The sequence below is a fragment of the Pristiophorus japonicus genome, chromosome 15, assembly GCF_044704955.1.
Source record: "Pristiophorus japonicus isolate sPriJap1 chromosome 15, sPriJap1.hap1, whole genome shotgun sequence".
In the NCBI taxonomy this organism is placed as follows: Eukaryota; Metazoa; Chordata; class Chondrichthyes; family Pristiophoridae; genus Pristiophorus; species Pristiophorus japonicus.
The window spans coordinates 163,828,928-163,851,604 of NC_091991.1; the positions used below are offsets into that span (position 1 = coordinate 163,828,928).

Consider the following 22,677-nt stretch of genomic DNA (forward strand, 5'->3'; position numbering starts at 1 on the left):
TTTTTTTGGTTCTTCAAACTCCAATGTAGATCTGGAATCCGGCCTGGGCAAAGTAACTGAAGATAAACTAGCATAATTGGCACCATCACCATGTCAATTTTTGTGGGCATGTGATTAAAAGCATAATACCAAATTATACAAAAATAGCCCATTTAGAAACGATAATCCGGGACAAAATTAACAGCCTCTTAGACAAGTGTCGATTAATTAAGGAAAGCCAGCGTGGATTTGTTAAAGGCAAATCATGTTTAACTAATGACTTGAGTTCTTTTGAAGAGGCAACAGAGAATGTTGATAAGGGCAATGCGGTTCATGTGGTGTACATGGACTTCCAAAAGGCGTTTGATATAGTGCCACATAATAGACTTGCCAGCAAAGTTGAAACTCATGGAATAAAAGGGCCAGTGGCAGCATGGATACGAAATTGGCTAAGTGACAGGAAACAGGAACCAGACTGGAGGAAGGTACATGGTGTTCCACAGGGGTCGGCACTAGGACCACTACTTTTTTTGATATATATTAATGTCTTGAACTTGGGTGTACAGGGTACTATTTCAAAATTTGCAGATGACACAAAACTTGGAAGTATAGTGAACAGTGAGGAACATGGTGATAGACTTCAAGGTAGACAGGCTGGTGGAATGGACGGACACGTGGCAGATGAAAGTTAACGTAGAAAAGTGCAAAGTGATACATTTTGGTAGATACTTTGGTAGAAGAACGAGGAGAGGCAATATAAACTAAAGGGTACAATTCTAAAGGGGATGCATAACTGGGACTGCTCTCTGCTAGAGCAATCCAAAACTAACCCTACTGCTCTACTTTCTCACAATAGCTCTATATCTTACTCTGCTTTAAATATTTGCCTAGTCCTCCCTTATAAGATACAATAGTTTCTGCTTCAACTATTTTATGTGGCAAAGCATTCTTAGCTTTAACAAACTTTCTGCATAAAGAAATTTCTCCCAATGACAACTTTAAATTGGATGAACTCTCATCAATGACTCCCCAACCAGAGGAAATAGTTTTTCCCTATATAGTATATTAAAACCATTCATGATTTTAAACAATCTCGGTTAAGTATCTTCTAATCAAAAGATAAAAATGCACAATTGAAAAATAGAAAAAAATCAATATGGATCAGAAAATCTAGCTATTAGTTGTCTATGAAGCTCTGTATGTGATAGACTTTGTCTAAGTTGGGCAAATATTTAACAAAGAATGTTGGTTCTGAAACTCATTATTTTATCAAGCGATATAATATAATCTGGAGTTAGATGCTCGGGCTGAAATTATACTACCTTTTCTTGAATTGAAAATGGTGTTGGGTGTACATTGATGCAAAGGTGACAGTATAATTCAGAAATCAACCAGGTACACTAAAGCCCTGGGGTGTGAGATCCCTCTTCACTCCAGGTTGAGTTCCCCAAGTGTGCAAAATATATTCTCTCAAAATAATGGTCAATGCAAATTATTTTGTATTGGAAGTGATTTCTTTGGATGACTACTATCATTCTTGGAATGAGGAATGCTACTAGTAATGGTATTTCAGCGGACTGAATGTTGCTTTCACAAGACAGTAATTCCCCATGTGAAATTCTGGACTATGGCACAGCTTACCTGAGCACATGCATAGTCTGTAATGCTGAAACTGCAGAGCTGGGACTTGTTAATAGACATCAGGAAATTATTCACAGCCGAACTGTTGGAGGAGGAGAAACATAATCTATTATTAGGAAAGAAATTACATTGGAATTTAATTTAAAACGTTTTTAAAATCAATACAATATTAAGTTTATTTCTTTACATCTTTATCAGCATAATGAAAGACACTCTGCTCTCCTGGTGATTGTCTGAGGAAAAACTGCTTGTGATGTGGTACTGAGCCATGTAGATCAGGAAGGTCCCAGGTTTGATCCCTGGCCTATACTTAGCCGACCTCAGCCAGGGCAATGATAAGGGTGGTACAATTGGCCTCAACTAGAGAAGGGGAAAACAATTCCCCAGAGTTCCTGCTCCTGACAGCTCTCCATTGATCCCTGCAAAAATAGGCATGGAATTGTGGAAGTTAGTTGAAGACAGGATTGGGCAGAGCTGTAATTCTCCCTACTGTACTCCTATCATTCCATGCCTAGAGTCGCAAATGAAGAACAGCTATTTAGATGAGATACTGAAGAGTAGACAGACTTTGTTGAATTGTACTCCAGTAGAATTCAGCACAGTTGATATGAGGGGATAAAATTGGGAAAACCAAGTGCAGGGCTCCTGCCTGCAGGCAGGATTTGATAGTGAGATTCCTATAGGAAGGCAGGAACCTAGTTTCACAAGGACAAATCAATAGTTTAAGTGAACGAATGCAGACGTTGAGTGGCCTCAAATGCTTACCTGTTTATGGCTGCACACAATGCTGTTTCTGTTTGAAATGTAAAAGAAAACAAATTAATAAAAAAGTGGAAATGTATACAAAAAATAAATTAGATATTGAATTTCACAAAAATATGAACTTACCATTAAATGTAGTGTTGCCACACTAACAAAGAAAAAGCATAATTAAAGTTTAATACTTAATTTTAGTGTTAATGTGCCAAATATAAACGCGATATATACTTGGAAACATATACACACATGCAAATATATGATAAAAAAAATTAATGAATGCAAAAATATATACATACGATTATATACATATATACAAGAAATATATTCACACATACACACACAACTATATATAAATATATATACTGAAATGTACCACATGAAACATGAAAACATACCAGAATAAATAAGGAACTATATCATAAAATATATATGCAGATCCTATAGCAGCTGTCAAAGTGAAAAGAATAATTGCTTTTCCTGTAATTTCATAAATGATGCATGTAACATGCTTCATACAAATTAAATAATTGCAGTAATTCAACCAGTTTCAGTTATATATATTCCCTCCCTTCAACTAATATTAACGAGTTGACTTTTTCACTAACATGAGTGATGGAAAGAAAATATAACCCATTGTATGTACTTTAAAAGCAGATCATTTTGCACAGCAGGATACTATAAGCTCTGATTGGCACTCCAATACCATAGATGGACTTGATATGGTTTGGTTCCCAAAGCAGTTGCCAACAAGAAGGGCTCTCCTTCTTGCTGTGCTATCAACAAGTGATGCTGCTCAAAGGGCAAGGGTACATCCCACTGGAAGACAGATGGAAAGTCAGAGGACAAGTCCTGCAATGGCATAGACTGGACATCAAAGCATTTGAGTTCCCTCTCAGTAGAAGAGTTTCTTCATAGCAGTCCAGAGGAAAAACAACATTTTTTATACAAAGGTAAATTTAGTGAATTTGTACTCCCAACACAAAGCTTGGCTGAGCAGGAGCACAATCACAAAATTGGCTCTTGGTGTTAAGTAACTTATTTACAATCCGTGCTCTTATCCAGCAAGGTTGTGTGTCAGGAGTGCAATGTTGCTGAATGCACCGTATGAGGAATGGCTAAAGGGACATTTTTTCATTAACATGGATCTATATCAGAGAATTAAAAGTAAAAAGTACTAACTCTAGCTTACCATGAAGTTATGTTGGGGATCTGAAAAAAAAAAGTAAAATATTATTAAAAGAAATACACTTTTGGATGCCAATGGGCATTTTTGCTTTTTAATTCAATCTTTCAGTACTCTGAACTAAACCACATTGTTATGTCAAGCCCTGTTGATATGTGTGGTCAGAGGGAATGACATGTTAGGTGTTGGAAAATATTTCAGGTCAATGGAGCAGACGCAGCGTCAATCGAAATTTTAAAATTCACACCATCACTCCCCGCCCTGATTGGTTGCGAGGCCGGGCAGGTCCTGATTGCCCATTGGGCGGTGCAACTGTCACTCAGTGCTCCCAGTCCCCGGTCCCACTCCAGGACAGACAAAAACTGACTATTATTATTATAGATTACTCTATGAGCAGAACTGTATAGCAATACATAATATTTGTCCATGGTATTCCTGCTTTTATCAGGGCACATACCTGATGATGGATCTGGAATTCCTCCTGCCAACCCAACACTCCTCACTTCAGATTCAAAGTGTGAGCTCACCCAAGCTTTCACTACAGTTTCATTGGCTCCAGTTTGAAGAGCTGGGAGGATAACTCCAAGCAAGTCTTTCAAATTCTTGGCAGAAAGTTTCTAACAATAGAAAGAACATTTGAAGAATGAGCATAAGCATTAACTTTCACATTTCAATTCAGAGACAAGCTCTTTATTTACAGTCATTCTGTGAAAGAACAATTTGACAGCATAAAACTGAAGTATATGAATGGACTAGGTGCCTTGGAATGACTATTGCATTGGATATTTGTACAGTATTTCAAATTATCTATCTGTGCACAAGAGCTGGATTGCTAACCAGCAGCTTAAAGTGTTACAGAATAACGTGACTCTAAAACCTGAAAACAGTGGTTGAGAGGTTTCTGATCACATTGTGTATTGAAACAACACTCAAAGTCACAAATGACATCCATTGTGACTGTGACAAAGGCAAACTATCCCTCCTCGCCCTTCTTGACTTGTCTGCAGCCTTTGACACGGTTAATCACTCTATCCTTCTCCAATGCCTATCCACTGTTGTCCAGCTGGGTAGGACTGCACTTGCCTGGTTCCATTCTTAACTATCTAATCATAGCTAGAGAATCACCTACAATGGCTTCTCTTCCCACTCCAGCATCGTTACCTCTGGTGTCCCCCAAGGATCTATCCTTGGCATCCTCCTATTTCTCATTTACATGTTGCCCCTTGGCGGCATCATCCGTAAACACAGCGTCAGTTTCCACAAGTGCGCTGATGACACCCAGCTCTACCTCACTTCTCTCGACCCCTCCACGGTCTCTAAATTGTCAGACTGCTTGTCCGACATCCAGTTCTGGATGAGCAGAAATTTTCTCCAATTGAATAATGAGAAGACCATTGTTTTCAGTCCCTGCCCCAAACTCCATTCCCTAGCCACTGACTCCATCTCTTGCCTCAATTTCTATCTGAGGTTGAACCAGATTGTGCGCAACCTTGGTGTCATATTTGACCCTGAATGGAGCTTCCGACCACATATCCGCAGCATATCTAAGACCGCCTATTTCAACCTCCGTAACATCGCCCGTTTCCGCCCTTGCCTCAGCTCATCCGCTGCTGAAGCCCTCATCCATGCCTTTGTTACCTCTAGACTTGACTATTCCAACACACTCCTGACTGGCCTCCCACATTCTACCCTACATAAAGTAGAGGTGATCTAAAACTCGGCTGCCCGTCTCCTAAATCGCACCAAGTCCCGCTCACTCATCACTCCTGTTAAGCAACGCCTCAGTTTCAAAATTCTCATCCTTATTTTCAAATCCCTCCCATTGCCTCGCCCCTCTCTACCTCTGTAATCTCCTCCAGCACCGCCCCTCCCCCCCCCCCCCCGATGTCTGCACTCCTCTAATTCTGCCCTCCTGAGCTTCCATGATTATAATCGCTCAACCATTTGGTGGCTGAGGTTGGGTAAATAGCTCAACTCTCCGCCTTCTGTTACCTAAGCTCCAAGCTCTGGAACTCCCTACCTAAACCTCTCTGCCTCTCCTTCCTCCAAGACGCTCCTTAAAACATCTCTCTTTGACCAAGCTTTTGGTCACCTGCGCTAATTTCTACTTATACGGCTCGGTGTCAATTTTTTAAATCTCATACTCCTGTGAAGCGACTTGGGACCACCACGCTAAAGAGGCTATATAAATACAAGTTGTTGTTGTTGTTGATGATGTGAACTGCTAGACACCTCATTTTGGATAAAAGTAACCTGTAATCTCATTACCTGTATATGTTTTGTTCTTAGAACTAAGAACTAACTGAAGGCAGGTCCAAGGAAATAATCACCTCTCTGGACCAGCCAGTATTACAGTGGTGAGCTCATGCTGAAGATTACAATAATAATAGTACTAGAATTATAGGAGTTGCTTTATTACTCTTATATTAACTTCATACAACTAATATACATACTTTAAATACAAGATTACTTGCCCTATCTTTCTGTTTTCCCATTTATTTGTTTCTTTTTCACATTTGTGATTTTAGCTTTAGTTTTAATTTTTTCTACCTATTTTAATCTAATCGTCTTAAACTCATTTCCCACATGTTTTCTCCTGACTGTCACTATCTAATAGGGAGCTAGAAGCAATATCAAAATTTGGATGAAAATCCACCTCCAGAAGTCTGTTGTTCCAGACAACGACGTCCAGCCTGTGATGCCAAACCTGGAACCTCTTCTACCAGAGAAAAACTCACTGGCGACCGCCAGAATCTGATTGCACCCAAACAAGTAAACTCATCTGTGACGTGGTGTGTACATGCCCATAAGGGCCGCACAAGTTGTAGGTTTTTGCGTGCAAAACACATACGCGAAAGCCTGGAACTTGCGATGTGTTAAGAATTTTCTTGACAGATCGTAGCCATCCCTGGGAAAACGGCATTCGCAGGTAGAGAGTTGAGCTATTTACCCAACCTCTGCCCAGCGAATGCAGGTTAAATCATTTATACATTAAAAAAACCTATGCAATAAGGTAAGTTTATTTTTAGCCCCTTCAAAATATTTAAATTTATTTTTCAAAAAATTTAATTTCTGTCTTAAATATTTAATGAAATGGCCTTTAAATTAATTTTAAATATGTAAAGATTTGTTTTTTATTTGATGTGTAATGTATTTTTGGGGGTATTCCCATTCATGCATATGATATCCCCATAAGCATGAATGGGGATTCCCTTTTTTTATTGGTTGGGCTAGCCCGCGTGATCCCAGGGGCGCCCGCGAACCACATGCGCCCCTGAGAAACGTGGGTCTCTACCGGCGGGTATCCGGAAAGTCCCAGGTTCACAAATCTCCATGCCTGCCGGACCACCAGGTATGTGGGCATTTTATTTGCAGATTGGAGGTATTTCCCCACTGGAGGCATCTGACTGCAAATTCAGGGCCAATATAAACAGTACAGGTTGAACCTCCCTTATCCTGCACCCCGTATCGGGCCGCGAAGTGTCGGCGGGCTGAGTGTCGGTGCGGCCACCGCGGGTGTCAACGGAGGCCGGGTGTGAGAGCGGCTTCAGCGGGCCGGGGGTGGGAACGGCCCCAGCATCGGAGCGGCCCCAGCGGTGTCGACACAGGCCGGGAGTCGGAGCGGTCCCAGCGGGCCAGGAGTCGGAGCGGTCCCAGCGGGCCAGGAGTCGGAGCGGCCCCAGCGGGCCGGGAATCGGAGCGGTCCCAGCGGGCCGGGTGTCGAAGCAGTCCCAGCGGGCCGGGTGTCGAAGCAGTCCCAGCGGGCCGGGTGTCAGAGCGGCCCCAAAATCGGGGTGTAGATCGGCCGCATTCTGCGCATTGACCCAAGCCGCCAGAATCATGCCGCATGAGGGGTAGTGCCGGATAGGGGAGTCCCAGAAAAGGGAGGTCCAACCTGTATTAGATATCTGTCAGAGGATTACTAGCAATAATGAAAGTTGAATTACAGAGGACGCACAAACTACTCAGGCAGATCACACTGGGATGACTTGAATTCCCTTTAACTATGAATCTGGATTTGATGTTACAGTCCTAAACCAGTATTTTATACGAACAGACCAAACTTGCACCCTAAACTACCAAAAATTATTACATTGCGAGATTCTAGCACCTTATCTTACACTTCCCATTATAACTGAACAGCTTTCTTAACATGAATTTTTGGTTCTTTCCAGGAACGTCATTGTTCTTCCCAAATGGAAACACAAGTGTCAAATACATTGCTAAAGAAGAAACTGGAATCCTTACGATAGTGATCAGATCATAATAGTATTATAACATATACATACTTTTATTTCTTCAGGATTCAGGTTTATAAAGGTTGCAAAGTCCATGTTGACCTCATTATTTGCAAGAAACTTCAGATCACCTGCTTTGGCACCATCTTAAGAAAACAGAAACTGATTTAACTACATACCGTTAGCAATCTGCATAAATTAATTTGTACTTATTTAGAATTTTGTGTTATAAATAATTTCTTGATGAAGGAATGTTGCATAATTTTCTGCCAGTATTAATCAACACACATTATTTGTGTGCTATTCTTCTACAAGACAGACATTCTCATCCTCTGGGCTCTTTCTGTCCCTAAGATGTTGAAGCTGCGCACAACTGATTGCAAAGCTCAAATTTCCTGCTCTGCATTATTTTAACACTGACCATCCGTAACCCATTTATTTTAAACAGGATGCTACCTGCGTTAGATAACTGCGTTTGGAAAATCTACACTTATAATGTCCTAATTATTTAATTTTTATTTTTCAAACTATTTGGAAATTCAACATTAATACTACAGAATTTTAAAAAAATGTTAATAATGAATTCATACAATATTGAGTTGGCGGAGTCAAAACTGGTGGAATAGATAAAAAATGAGATTGAAAATGGAAATGATGGGGGAAGATTTTCAACTTGCCACTCGATCGTAAAACCGGTGTTGTGGATTGGCTGCCCACTATAGATCACAGGGAAAGTATAGAAACCACTTGACTTTAATTTCCACTAAAGTCAATGGTAATGAAAATCGGGCAGTTTCTCTAATGGGTGGCTGACAGTTCAGATTTTATGCTTGGGTGGCAAGTTGAAAGTCTCAGCCAATATCTCTCAGCCTGCACAATTCTGTTTCCATGTTTCACATGTCAATTTGGGATTATATTTATCTTAAAAAAATGAACAAAGTGAACAAGGTGGTTATAGCGAAGCAGATCTGAGATCATTAGGGAGGTTTAGATAGCTAGTTTTAACCTGTAAATGGATGATTGCAACTAAGAATGTTCTCAGATATTCTGCTACACAGCAGGTTTTGTTGGTGACTCGCAGATGTTTGTTTCACAGGAGATATATTAACTCTCCCCGGTGGCCGGGAATGGAACAGGAGAGCAATGGGATAAATGTTGGCCAGGACACTGGGAGAACTCCCCTGTTCTTCAAATTTGCCATGGGACGTTTTACATCTCTACTGAAAGACAAGGAGCTAGAATTTCCAAACAATCCGCCAGCTCCGGATTGCCGCCTAAAACATCGCTAAGATTCTCAAATTATCGCTGGCAAAAAATTCCATTAAAAAGAAAAAAAATCTGCCCAGCGAAAATAAATGGTCCTTACACCCAGATTCTCAGCGAAAAAATGGAATCTTGGGCCGATGGGGCGGTTCTTAAAAAATTACTAAAATTTACACCGAGACAGCGGGTTGGGCCTAGGAGGAGAAAAGCACAAAAAATATTTTTTCAAAAACGTAAAATAAAAAAAAACAGAAAAACATTCTCAGGACCCTTTTCACTTAAATCACTACAAGAGAATTTTAAAATAATTAGTAAAAATCCATTTACTTAGCTTTTTTTTTTGCAGAGTTACTTACCTACTGCCCAGCACCCCTGCTTCTCATGGGCGTTTTTTTTTTCAACTTACCTACGGGTCACCACTGAGCCAAAAATTGGATGATGACGATCTATGGACGGTGCACGCCGAAGGTCCGCTCCCCAGCGGTACTTTGAAACCACTGGCGGAACTCAGCTTTGGAAATGTGAGCCGATCCGGTTCTCGCCCAAAACGAATAATACTGCCGAGAGGAAACTGGGCAGTGAAGCAATGGAAATTCTAGCCCGTTTTCTCCAACAAAGTAGCATTAACTCTATACTGCACTGAAGTGTCACCCTTACAGCCAGAGGAAAATTACTCCTCCTCTTCATTATGCTTTAGATTTAATTTGTCAACCAGCCAAATTATTAAGTATTCGATTCCAACCTAAATAAAGACATTTCTCAAATTATGGTTAACCACAAGAGTCAAGTAACTTACCAAGGTATGACTTTACTAGATTAAAGTAGGCAATGGTGTTATTTTGCTGAGATATTAACTCAGAGACTGCTTGACTGTAAAGCAGGTTCTTCTTTGACTGAGTGCACGTGGAAATATCCAGAGCTCCAGCATCCCTGTAGGAGAATGGCTATAATCTTAATTTTGAAACAGATGAAAGAAGAGGTAGGTACTTAATGACGACTAAAGAATGTGAATAGGATCAAACAGCTATACATGACATCATATGACTAACTTCGCAAACAATTTACTATACAACATAAGCATTCATGCAAGCTTAAACTACAAAAATAAAGGTAGAGACAAAACATATTTACATGATTTTTTCAAAATATCCAAATAAAAAACAGAAGTATCTCCTGCTCGTAGGAAAGTATTTTCAACAGGGTTAAGGAATGTCTTGAGCAAGCTCATTAAAATTACTGACTACACAGTTATCACCCCCTCCTCCCCCCGCCCCTCCCCACCATCAAAACTCTCCTCCCCCCGGATCAAAACTCTCCTCCTTCCCGCGCCCCCCCCCCCCGCCTCCCCCATCAAAACTCTCCTCTCTTCTCCCCACTCCATCAAAACTTTCCTCTCTTCTCCCCCACCATCAAAACTCCCCTCTTTCCTCCCCCCAGATCAAAACTCTCCTCCTTCCCTCCCCCCCCCCCCACCCCATTAAAACTCTCCTCTCTCCTTGCCCCCGGATCAAAACTCTCCTCCTTCCCCCTCTCCCGATCAAAACTCTTCCCCCCCGATCAAAAGTCTCCCCGCACCAACCTGTTTCTTGAAGTCCTCAGCGCAGGAAGGCAGCGGCCAGCCTGTGCGGCAGGCCACTCGGCCCGGGACGGGTTGGGTTCCACGCTGCAAGCATCATCATCATGGGAGGAACTACTGCGCATGCGCGAACGCTCTACTGCGCATGCGGACAGCTGCCGGCACTCTTTTAGGCGCAGGGCCCTAGCTCCGCCCCCCCAATGGACTTGCCACACCGCACCAAGCCCCAGGAGAGTCGGCAGAGGGGCCAGAATCCTGGGACATCTTTTTGTCGCTGTTTGGATTGTAGGAAGTCGGCACATCTCACGTGAGTGCACCAAAAAAAACGGGAGGGCCAAATTTGGGCCCATTGTTGCTAAAATTGTCATTCTGCCCTCAAAAGTCATATATTCACAATTAATTATTTTTTATTACTGATACAGATAACTCTCCCCCAGCCCAGGGAACAGCAGCTGCACAAGACCGGCAGTTGCAATGAAATGGCGACTGGAGTTCCTGTATGCCTGCAGCTGGACCCAAATACCAATAATTGGTATTTGATATAGAGTGCTATAGTCTACTGTAGGCCGCTCAAAAAGCAATGAGTAAAAGGTTTTGAATTGAATTTCATGCGGCCAGGAGAGCATTAACCCTCCTCCTGGCTCCACAATAATCTTCCCACCCGCTCCAGTTGCTGTGTGTCTCCTCCACACTTTGAGGCTCCACTTCCAGCTCGGCTCCATGGAGAAGCTGCCATATTTTGCTCCCCTCCCCAATCAGTGAACTGCCAGTCACTGCTGGTTTAACACTTGCAGCTCACCGAGTTTATTCAAATGAGGATACCAACACCTGCCTCATGGAATCAGACACTCGAAAATCCACCCCAATGTTTGAATATTGTCTAGTTTAGGAATTGAAATAACCAGGTAACCCAGATGGAGTTCATAGAATTTGTTTTAAAATCTCAATTTCTAGACTCCTGGACATCTGCCTGGTGAAAGCTTTGTGGGAGAACAAGAGTTCATGGTAATGATTCTAAATGTGTGTTCTGAATCTCATGACCTGGCCAGGGGAAAGAATCTGCAGTGGTAGGACAACTGTCATTTAAAGAATAAGTTTATTTATCTCCAAAAGGTAGGAACATGTTTGTAACTTTCACCTTTTCACGTTGCTATTTGATTTGCTGGGGATTGCGCTGAAATGCTTAGAAGAGCCATTTACATTCTGTTGGAAATAAGGCCATTTTAATAGATGTGAGGAAAGTAGGACAAAGATAGACTTACATCAAGTTTGAAATCGTCTTCAGTTGGTTTTCATCCAGAGTGCACAAGTTCGGCCCACCAATAGCTTTCAAAGAAACTGCGTCGAGAGTTCCACCCAATTGTAGATATCTTGTAATGATGGCTTTAACCTAAAGAACAGTTCATAAATTATCAAACAAAACAAAAGATAGAAAATAAATCACATTTTTCCTTGACTGACTGTTTGCTTTTCCTGCATAACGCATGAAAAATATTTTAATTTAGTATTACTTTATTTAGAATATGTAACCCGACACAATACTCTTTCATTTCCTCCAACTACTTGCATGCATATAAAGCTTCCCAACGTTTTTTTTTTAAACCCCCATTTTCTTTTCCTTTCTTTAACCTTCCTCCCCACGCTCATCCACCCTGTTTGAAACCTCTGTCAATGCTGAGTTAGACTTGACAACTAGGAATTATCTGGGAGCTCTATGGAGATCACTGCTAACCCCACTCCCCATTTCATTTCTCTGGGGAAATAGTGTGAAAATGTTTCAGCACTATTTGGTGGCGCCCCTCCCTTCCAGCAAACTGTGGCTGGGGTCTTGCCTATGTCTTGCATTCAAACCCACCACGGCACAGAATATAAGCCACCATCCCGTGGCCCATACCATTGCGTTTTCTAAATTTTCAAATTTTGGATTCTAAATATTTACCATATTCATTTTACAGTTATAGGGCCCAAGTTTCGAGCCGCGCCTAGAACGGCGCAATCCCGACCTGGACGCCAGTTTTTCGCGCCACAAAGTGCGCCTAAAAAAAACTTCCAGATTCTCCAGCTCCCTGCAGGTCGTTTGCAGCTCGGCGCAGCACGAGCTGTAGGGGGCGGAGCCAGGTCCCTGCGCTGAAAACAGTGCCGGGACCTCTGCACATGCGCTACAGTGGGCGCGCATGTGCAGTAGCTCCAGGCGCCCAAAACTGTGTGGGAGGGGCCGAAGCACGCAGCCCCTAGCCCTGGCCGAATGGCCTCACTGGGGCTGGGTGAATAAGGCTCCTCCCACGCCCAGCTCCTGCTTCCTCCCAACCCGACTCGACTCCCGCTTCCCGCCCCTGGACCGGACCCGACACGACTCCCGCTTCCCCCCCGCCCCCGGATCGGACCCGACACCGACCCAACTCCCCCGCCCCCCCCGACCCGACTCCCGCTTCCACCCCCCCCCCCACCCCCCAGCCCCGACACCGACCCGACTCCCGCTCCCCCCACCCCTCCGATTGGACCCGACCTGACCTCCCTCTCCCTCCCTCCCACCCGACCCGAACCGACCTCCCTCCCACCACCCCGCGACCCGCACTCCCCCCGACCCGACCTGCGATCCCGACCCAATGCCACCTACCTGTAAATCTGGTGCTGGGGACTGGCCCTGCCCGAAGTCTCGGGCCCAGCCCGTTCAGCCTCCCCCCCCCCCCCCCATCTCCTTTCCCCCCCCTTTTCCTCCCCCCTGCCTCCCACCCTCTACCCCCTCCCCTCGCTGTCAGAAACACAGACACTGACAGACAGAGAATGAGAGACACACACAGACAGACAGACAGAGAGATAGAGACACTGACAGAGACACACTGGGGGGGGGGGGATCCCAGCACACTGTTGGAGGGCTCCCGGTGCTGCAGTCGGTAAGTAGAAAATGTTTTATTTATTGATTCTTTAAAAAAAAAAAAATTCTTATTAATTTTTTTTGATTGATTTATTGGTTGATTTATTGATGTTTTTAATCATTTATTATTGATGATGGCTCTTTATTTGTAAAACTGAAGTGTTTAATGTTTGTAAATTTCCCTTTAAACCCCCCCCCCCCGATTCCCTACGCCTGATTTGTAACCTATGCCTGATTTTCTAAAGTGTAGACAAGTTTTTTTTGAGTAAGTTTTCACTGACGAAACTTTGAAAACAAGCGTAAGTGGCCGGACACGCCCACTTTTGAAAAAAAAAAATTCTGTTCCAAAGTGAAACTGTTCTAACTGACTAGAACTGGAGCAAACTAAATGGCGAGAATTCCGAATTCTAAGATACTCCGTTCTACACCAGCTGCTCCTAAAAATTAGGAGCAAATCATGGCAAAACTTGGGGCCATCAAAACTGAGTAAGATTTGACAGCGATTAAGCTCTAATTCAGTCCTACGGGTCCTGAAGTTTGTGCTCATCAAAGATATAAGGTATCAGTCTTGAACTGCAATATTTTACTACTTTTTGAACCCAATGCATTAGTAATCCTCAGAATTACATCCTCCACTAAACTCCCCAAAATGTCGATTTCATTTGCAGACACCTGGGGCCCAAGTTTCCACAAGAAAAAAAACGGGCGCCCCTCCGAGCTGGGCGCCCGCTTTTCGCGCCTAAAACGGCGCCTAAAAAAATCCTCGGTATTCTCCACCAACTTACAGGTCCTGTGGCACTCGGCGCAGCCGGCACGAGCTGTGGGGGCGGCGGAGCCAGGTCCCGGCGCTGAAAACAGTGCCAGGACCTCTGCACATGCGCGCTACAGTCGGCACACAAGTGCAGTAGCTCCAGGCGCCGAACTGTGTGGGAGGGGCCCGAAGCACGCAGCCCCTAGCCCTGGCCCAATGGCCTCACTGGGGCTGCGTGAATGAGGCTCCTCCCACGGCCAGCTCCTGCTCCCCGCCCGACCAGACACGACACTCGCTCCCCCTCCCCGCCCCGAGACCCGCTCTACCCCCCCCCTCTCTCTCCCTCCCTCCTTCCCTTCCTCCCCTCTCTCTCTCCTCCCCCCTCTCTCTCCCCCCCTCTCTCTCTCTCTCCCCCTCTCTCTCTCCCTCCCTCCTTCCCTTCCTCCCCTCTCTCTCTCTCCTCCCCCCCTCTCTCTCTCTCTCTCTCCCTCCCTCCCTCTCCCCCTCCCTCTCGCTCTCTCTCTCCCTCCCGCTCAGCGGCACGAACGGCTGCAGAATTCTCCCTGGCTGAAGCACTTTCACACAGGTAGGAAGATGGTTTATTTAATCTTTTCTTGGCTTATAAATGTTTATTCAGGTTGGATTTATTTGTATAATATTTGTAGAAGTATAAATAAAGATTTATTGTCGAATTTAATGAGTTCCCTTCCCCCCCACCTCGTTCTGGACGCCTAATTTGTAACCTGCGCCTGATTTTTTAATGTGTAGAACAGGTTTTTTCAGTTCTACAAAAATCTTCACTGGCTCCATTCTACTTTAGTTTGGAGTACATTTTCACTGTGGAAACTTTCAAATCAGGCGTCAGTGGCCGGACACGCCCCCGTTTGAAGAAAAAATTCTGTTCTAAACTAGAACTGTTCTACCTGACTAGAACTGCAGAAAAAAAAATGTGGAGAATTGCGATTTCTAAAATAGTCCGTTCTCCACCAGTTGCTCCTAAAAATCAGGCGCGAATCATGTGGAAACTTGGGCCCCTGGTATGCTTTTAGCCCTTCTAAGTCAGTGTCATTTTAGTGCCAATGAATGCCAAACTGTTGGCAGTTTTGTCCTGTACAGTTCTATCCATGAGAAACAGAGGTTGTTCTGATCCACTTCATTAGAACCCTTGTAGAAAGCAGAGAGAGATGTGTCATGCTATCAAATCTGAGCTGGATTCAAACTTAGGTCTTGGGGTAAAAGAATAATGCTCCAACTCACTGTTCCACCCACTTGACTACGACTGACTTCCGCATCAGTCCATTTCACACTTCAGACAACTGTATCTCCAATCTTTGCTTTGTAAAAGACGTATGCCCCCTGCTTAATGACCATGTAAGCTTATACAATATTTCTATTGTGTTTTTAATGGATATGAGGTGAATGTAAGCATTTGTAATACTTCTGAAAAAAGACTGATATGTCTTAATATGGGCTGATCAGTTAATGCTGCAAAACTTTATAAAATGTAATGTCTTCCAGTCATATAGTCCCCAATGTGAAATGCATGTTTCTATTCTAGTTCACCAACGTGCTTCAGTTCTTCACCTATCACATCATTCTGGGTATTCCAAAGAGGTACATCTGGGTAGTCCTAGGATGCCATCACCTATTGTCATTATTGAGCCAAGAACTTGCATATTATAAAAACACTAACAAAAGGGACACAGAAGGGGTATTTTAACTCCTGGGTGGGGGGTCAGCAGACTAAATGGGCCTGCCAGCCAAGAGGTGTTGCGAAAGGCCTGGTCCATTTGAATTGCCAGGCTTTATTAAAATTGATGTGGTGAGCTGCCCACCAGAAACGGGTGTCCAGAGGCATTTCACCGGTTTCTGGCCAGTGAATATTGGGTGGACCGCCCGACCAGCACCTAAGTTGGGGGAGGGGAGGGGGTGGGGCGGAGGAACGTGGAGGAGAGGAACCAGGGGCAGCTTGGCCCAAGCTTTCTTTGTGGGCCCAAAGAAGTTCTCCTGCTCCTAAGGCTATTAAGGCATCTGCTTTTTGCCTGCCAGACTGAGTGGAGCAGCAGCTCCAGATACTCCTCGTCGGTTAAAGTAGCTTTGGACTTCTATGTATGTCATAGGACCCTGCTTTACATGTATTCACGAAGCTCATGCCTGAATTAGCTATGTGCCTCAGCCATCCAAGTAAACAACTGAATTTGTAATGTTATGCACCTGTAAGTATGCTCACAGGTTGATAGAGCTGTTGCATTGTGAGTAGCTTAGCCAGTCACATGATGTTCACAAGACTCAATAAAACCCCAGTCAGTTGGGTCGAGGTCATCCACGATGAGGTATGCAGTTGTGAGCCTAGTGGATGAACTGGTAATGTGTAGTGTGATTGTTAAACGTTTGTTAATAAACCAACTAGTTCTTAATAGCAATGTGTTGCTATAAATTCTTAAACAAAGAAACCATGAAGCAAATACATTACAGAGTTAAAGCATGATGGGGATTAAAATTCCTCCTCGCGTCTCGAGGAATTAGATTCCAAATTTCCTTTCGGACCAAATGCCCCCGTGAGTGCAGATACCATATATTTTCACATTAATATTCTCCTGGTTTCAGTACCGTTGTGTTTTCCAGCTGTTGCATCATTAATGCAGAAAGCGTCTCAACTTGAGTGATATTCCAGCTGCTGACCTCGGATGCATTAACAACTGTGGAGATGTTCCCCAGCAGTTGAATCTGGTTTTCTGGTAGCCCATTGGGGTAAATCTGTTTCAGGAAATCCAAAATAAAATGTAGTGACTTATTGAGGTTTTATTTCCCAGCATACAAATACAGTTTTAAATGCCTGTTATAGTTAAAGTGTTTGACTGTGACTGATTTCCATATCAGTTCATTACTTGAGACGACTATCTTCAATCTTTGCTTTGTAAAAGAAGTCTCAAAGACATGACATCACAATTGGTGGATTATGCTTGAATTATGCAGGATTTCCATTGCGTTTTCAGTGGACATGAAGGAAATAAAAGCATTTGTAATACTTCTGCAAAAAGATTGAAGTATGCCTTGATATGGGCTGATCAGCTGGGCAGCAACTGAATAGTTAATGTTGGCGAACTGTATAAACTGCTATGTTTGCCTATCATATATCCACATCAATGCAAAATGCACAGCATTTCTATAAAGTATGACAGACCACAATAACATGACCGCAAAGCTTAAACAGTTTGCAAATCCTTGTGCTCGGATATTTTCATCTGCTTGCTAAATTTAGCAAAAAGTAGTAATGAGGAAAATATTATCTTCAGTCAGGAACAAGAACATCAACTTTCATTTATATAGCACCTTTAATGTAGGCAAATATCCCAATGGGATGAAAATCAGATAGGTTCTACAATGGGAGCGATGCACTCTCCTAAATTATTGCTCAGACCATGAAGATTAAAATATACCCCATTAATTTTTATAATTTTTTTTCATTTCAAACAGATCCTCCTACCCCATCAGGTAATTGAGGAATATTTTTAATTGTTTTCAATTCTGATATCATCACTCTTACAAATCAATGATTCTGAAGCCACAAGATAATCTAAAAATACTAAAATAATTACACTATAAAAATGCACTGTAGCTCGTATGAGGAGAGCATCAATCATGTTATTTACCTGGTTGAGTTTGTTTTTCAGAACTTGAAGCTGATCAAAATCAAAGGCAAGAGTTCCCAATAACTGCACAGTATCCCTTAATGTAGCATTACTCAAACAGGCCTCTAACTGGGTAGCATCATAGTTTACTGGGCTCAGCTCGTTAATGGCTTCTGCTGTTAACTGTCCCACTGTACAGCCTGCAAACACAACGTTTTATTTGATATATCAGCTCAGTTTCTTCTCAAAATATTAAACTGACCTTTTATGCAAAGTGTAAGGACTATTAAATTGTGGGTTAAATACACTAGTGGTACGGATAGGTCTTTCAATGATAAAACATGAGAATAATCTTATCAGTTAAGAAATGTGTGCAAGAAGCATCGAGAGAGTGCCAAACATATGGAAGAGAGAGGAGACAGACAGCTGGATAGACATATAGAATGAGGAAAAGAGAAAGAGTCAGACAAATAAGAATATAGAGATGATAGAAAATGTATCATGGAAAGAGAAACAGTGGAAGACTGGGAGTGAGAAGGAAACTGGGAGACAAATGGAGAGACATGTACAGGAAGTCAGAAATACATTTATTCATTTTTTGGTCCATGAGCAACAACACACGAGAGCAATTTGCAATCCCTTCGTAACAGATCACAAATTGTTTAAAGAAAAATCTTCCACTTTACTTTTGGCAATGTTTCTGGATTGTGCGCCCGGACGGAATATCAGGCATTTGGGTCGTGAGGCCATCTGGCCCTGCAGGATTTCCCATCCATTAATGCTTGACCTTTTTATTGTAATTTCCCATACATGCCTCTGGTGCATGAAGCTTTAAGTCAGAAGCACACATTTGTGAAATCTACTGTTTAATATTTTGGAAATGGTTACACTTAAAAAAATAAATAAATAAAAATTCTGGTGGAGAAAGTACTTTTCAGGTAAGTTGTTATCAGATACAAGTGTGAATGAACACCTAATGGTCTAGAATATGCAGTTTTAGTGTTTAAAAGGGAGTTGAACCTCAATTGACAATACATGATATTTCATCCATGACAATGAGCTCAAAGAATGATACAAATACCGAAGGCCATTTGACCCACTCTAGCTTATCCATCCAGAAAGAACCTACATTTTCTCCATTGCATTAAGTGTTTTTAAATTATTTCATGATTTTGCCTCCACTAACCTACCTGTGTTGAAATCTGCAAGGATTCTTTCACTCGTGAAACTCAATTAAAGTCGCCTCATTGATAAATACTCATGAAGAAGCTCTATCACATTCACAAATAATTCCCATTTTTTTCTTTTAAATTGATGAGCTCTCTGTACAGACAATAGTGCTTTTTATTGATTTTTTTGCACTCCTACTGATTACTTACCTGCTGCTCGCTTTGATCGTTTTCGATGTTTGAGCTGCTTTATAAACTTCATTGTCTTTTTTGGTTTTAGAAATATTTTTATCTTCTTGATAAATTTTGGGAGAGCTTCATTAAAGACAAGCTGTGGGGTACAAAATAGAAATACTCTTAGTAAATGTTTGATTACATACAATTCTTGATTAGTGAAAACACTCCTTGCCAGACAAGTGCGAGCTCAAAAACTATGGATTCTTTGTGGGATAAACCAGAATCTGATGAAATTTACTTGAAAAAGCAACACACCCTGATAACTGAACTTGATGTTGCAGTTGGTGGAATGCTAGTATTCTTAATCAGTTATAAAAAAATCTTAGACTCTGGGGGGAAAGAAAACTATGTGTATATAGCAAACGGAAGGTAGGAAAATGAGTGAGCTTAACCAACTTCAACATAAAGATCAGAAGTCTGAAATTGGCCACATTAATATTCAGATTTAATAAATTGCATTTTTGTAGTTACACTGCTTTTAACATACCTCTCACTTTATTAATATCAAATACGGTTGTTAGGCATTTTTTTCCTTTTCTAAATGCATAAACTGTTCCTGTCTCTTCCTTTGGAGATCAGAACATTACTTGACTAATTATTACTAGAGGATCAATGTTCTAATTGAAGTAATGGCTACAGAAATAAGTGTGACTTTGCAACAAAATGTACTTGCAAATATAAATGGATGACAGTCATCAAATATCTCAAATTCCATAACCCAGTCTGAGCATGGTCAGAATCAGAGCAACATCATCCCATGTAAACCAACTTCTAGACATAATTCCTGAAGCATCTGATTACAATTGAATTTAAGCTACACTGATTTTAGTAGTCACTTTGTATTATATTTATATAAACCCTTTGAAAACTGTACTTATATTTATGGTGCACATCCACTTCTAGCAGTCAATCGCTGCATACACCACATACTGGCATTCAGTGGGAAATATATCCAACAGAATGATTCCAATGTGATAAAGTCAGGAGATTTTAAATTAAGGAGCAAAGATGCAGCTAGGGTTTACTAATTATGAATATCAAATTAGATTTCACTCAATTTGATTTACGATGCAGTTACATCTAAAGTACATTGGACGCAAAATGCAGAATTTTTCCATGTACATTCAATCCTCTGATTAAATTAATGTGAAACGTATGTTCACAAAGTGAGATTTGTGGTGTTTTTAAAGTTAATAGCTAAGGTTATAAAGCCTATGAAAGTCTAAAAAAAGAGCCATAAAAGGGTTTAATAGTCTCACACATTTAACTTTTCATAAATCGGTATAAAGTTATTTAAGTTGTACCGGGTCCACTTGACTCCACGTTGAGGACAAAGCCAAAGGAAGGTTTCCGAGATTGTTCACTGTACGGGATGACCATGATCTAGGTAAACTACAGGCAAATAAAAAACTCAAGTTAATAAATGAATTGTTGCGCATGACAGTTATGTCGACAGTTCACATGTGCCCTAGCGGAGTGTTCCATTATAAAAGCTTCTCCCTAAAGATAACCACCAGATATTGGGCTCAATTTTCCCGAGTGATTTGCGCTGTTTTTTGGGAGCAGGCTGCTCTTTTTGGCCTAAGTCGAAAAACCACAGTTTCCCCAATCAATTTGCACCAGTGTAAGTCAGTTAATTATGATTTTTTTTAGGTCAGTTTTTTTTTCACACAAAGGGGGCGTAACCAGCCACCTACGCCAATTAGGGAAATTTGACTAGCTGAGAGTTACTCCAGTTCTGCTTAGGTCAGCATATGTGGCCTCTGCTGAAAAACCTTCTCTAGAGTTAAAGAAATCGGTGCAGCAACTGTCCGGACACACTAAAAGAATTGAGAAGCATATAGCAGCAACTTACCTCCAACCCCGCCCAAAGTCTGTCCGGTCCCATTCTAGGTCCCCAGAGAGAGAGAGGAGAGGAGAGACAGAAAAAGAGAGAAAGAGAGAAAGCGAGCGAGAGAGAGAGAGAGAGAATATGTGTTTTTCAATTGTTTTAATGTGTTGGGAGCTGGCTGTATGCTTCAACTCGCATTGTGTCCCTAGTTACCATGGCAGCCCGATCTTTTTGGCGCAGATCAAGGCTCCACCCCCAAAACTAAAGGTCAGGTTAGGCCACGCCAAAATGAACGAATCCAACGGGGAAACTTCAAATATTTTTTTTTGGCGTACTTAGGCCCCAAAAAATCACGCCAAAAAAATGCTTTGGGAAAAATTGAGCTCACTGATTCTCATTTTCTACACTATTCTGGCAGGTTCCATAATTACCAAGAGCTAAGCGTCTGAATTTCACGTGGATTTGTAATGAAAACATATATGAAACTGTGAGACCATATGGAACAAAATAATGAAGCAGCTTATTGATTGCAAGGTAAAACATAAAGAAAAGGTAAAACATTTTCATATATAAGTATAAAACCCCTTCTGGCAGTGGGTTGATGGAGCATGCAGTGGGGAGGGGGAGGAGCATGTGTATTTGCTCCTCCCCCACCCCAAAAATACCAGGGGCTACCATTAGCTGAATTAAATCATCACTACTAGACTTGAGCATTATGAACCACCTCAGTATAAGAAAAAGATGCCATTGCCCATTTCGTAAATGTAACTTTCGAAAAGGCAATCACAGAATGGCGGCACTCATGTAGAATCCTGTGGCATAGACCAACCTGCCCTCCTTCAAGATATATGAGGATGTCTTTAAAAGTCACAAAGTTGAAATCAAAGCATCACAATTTGTTTCTTCAAACATTTCATTGATCGATACCTAAATGGTACCTATATTCATAGAAACATAGAAACATAGAAAATAGGTGCAGGAGTAGGCCATTCGGCCCTTCTAGCCTGCACCGCCATTCAATGAGTTCATGGCTGAACATGAAACTTCAGTACCCCATTCCTGCTTTCTCACCATACCCCTCGATTCCCCTAGTAGTAAGGACTTCATCTAACTCCTTTTTGAATATATTTAGTGAATTGGCCTCAACAACTTTCTGTGGTAGAGAATTCCACAGGTTCACCACTCTCTGGGTGAAGAAATTCCTCCTCATCTCGGTCCTAAATGGCTTCCCCCTTATCCTTAGACTGTGTCTCCTGGTTCTGGACTTCCCCAACATTGGGAACATTCTTCCTGCATCTAACCTGTCTAACCCCGTCAGAATTTTATATGTTTCTATGAGGTCCCCTCTCATTCTTCTGAACTCCAGTGAATACAAGCCCAGTTGATCCAGTCTTTCTTGATAGGTCAGTCCCGCCATCCCGGGAATCAGTCTGGTGAACCTTCGCTGCACGCCCTCAATAGCAAGAATGTCCTTCCTCAGGTTAGGTGACCAAAACTGTACACAGTACTCCAGATGTGGCCTCACCAAGGCCCTGTACAACTG

At 42.1% G+C, this 22,677-nt stretch overlaps 1 protein-coding gene across 1 annotated transcript in view; it reads right to left on the reverse strand.

Moving 5' to 3' along the window:
- Nucleotides 1–22,677, reverse strand: part of LOC139281630 (uncharacterized) — a 204,155-nt gene that overhangs the window by 66,828 nt on the left and 114,650 nt on the right. Inside the window, exons 76-87 of the mRNA XM_070901774.1 lie at nucleotides 20,608–20,695; nucleotides 19,277–19,397; nucleotides 17,919–18,097; nucleotides 16,876–17,022; nucleotides 11,902–12,029; nucleotides 9,860–9,993; nucleotides 7,852–7,946; nucleotides 4,020–4,179; nucleotides 3,569–3,588; nucleotides 2,509–2,530; nucleotides 2,386–2,413; nucleotides 1,621–1,702 (exon numbers count right to left, since the gene is read on the reverse strand). Coding sequence (XP_070757875.1) covers nucleotides 1,621–1,702; nucleotides 2,386–2,413; nucleotides 2,509–2,530; nucleotides 3,569–3,588; nucleotides 4,020–4,179; nucleotides 7,852–7,946; nucleotides 9,860–9,993; nucleotides 11,902–12,029; nucleotides 16,876–17,022; nucleotides 17,919–18,097; nucleotides 19,277–19,397; nucleotides 20,608–20,695 — 1,204 coding nt within the window. The remainder of the gene's footprint in view (nucleotides 1–1,620; nucleotides 1,703–2,385; nucleotides 2,414–2,508; nucleotides 2,531–3,568; nucleotides 3,589–4,019; nucleotides 4,180–7,851; nucleotides 7,947–9,859; nucleotides 9,994–11,901; nucleotides 12,030–16,875; nucleotides 17,023–17,918; nucleotides 18,098–19,276; nucleotides 19,398–20,607; nucleotides 20,696–22,677) is intronic.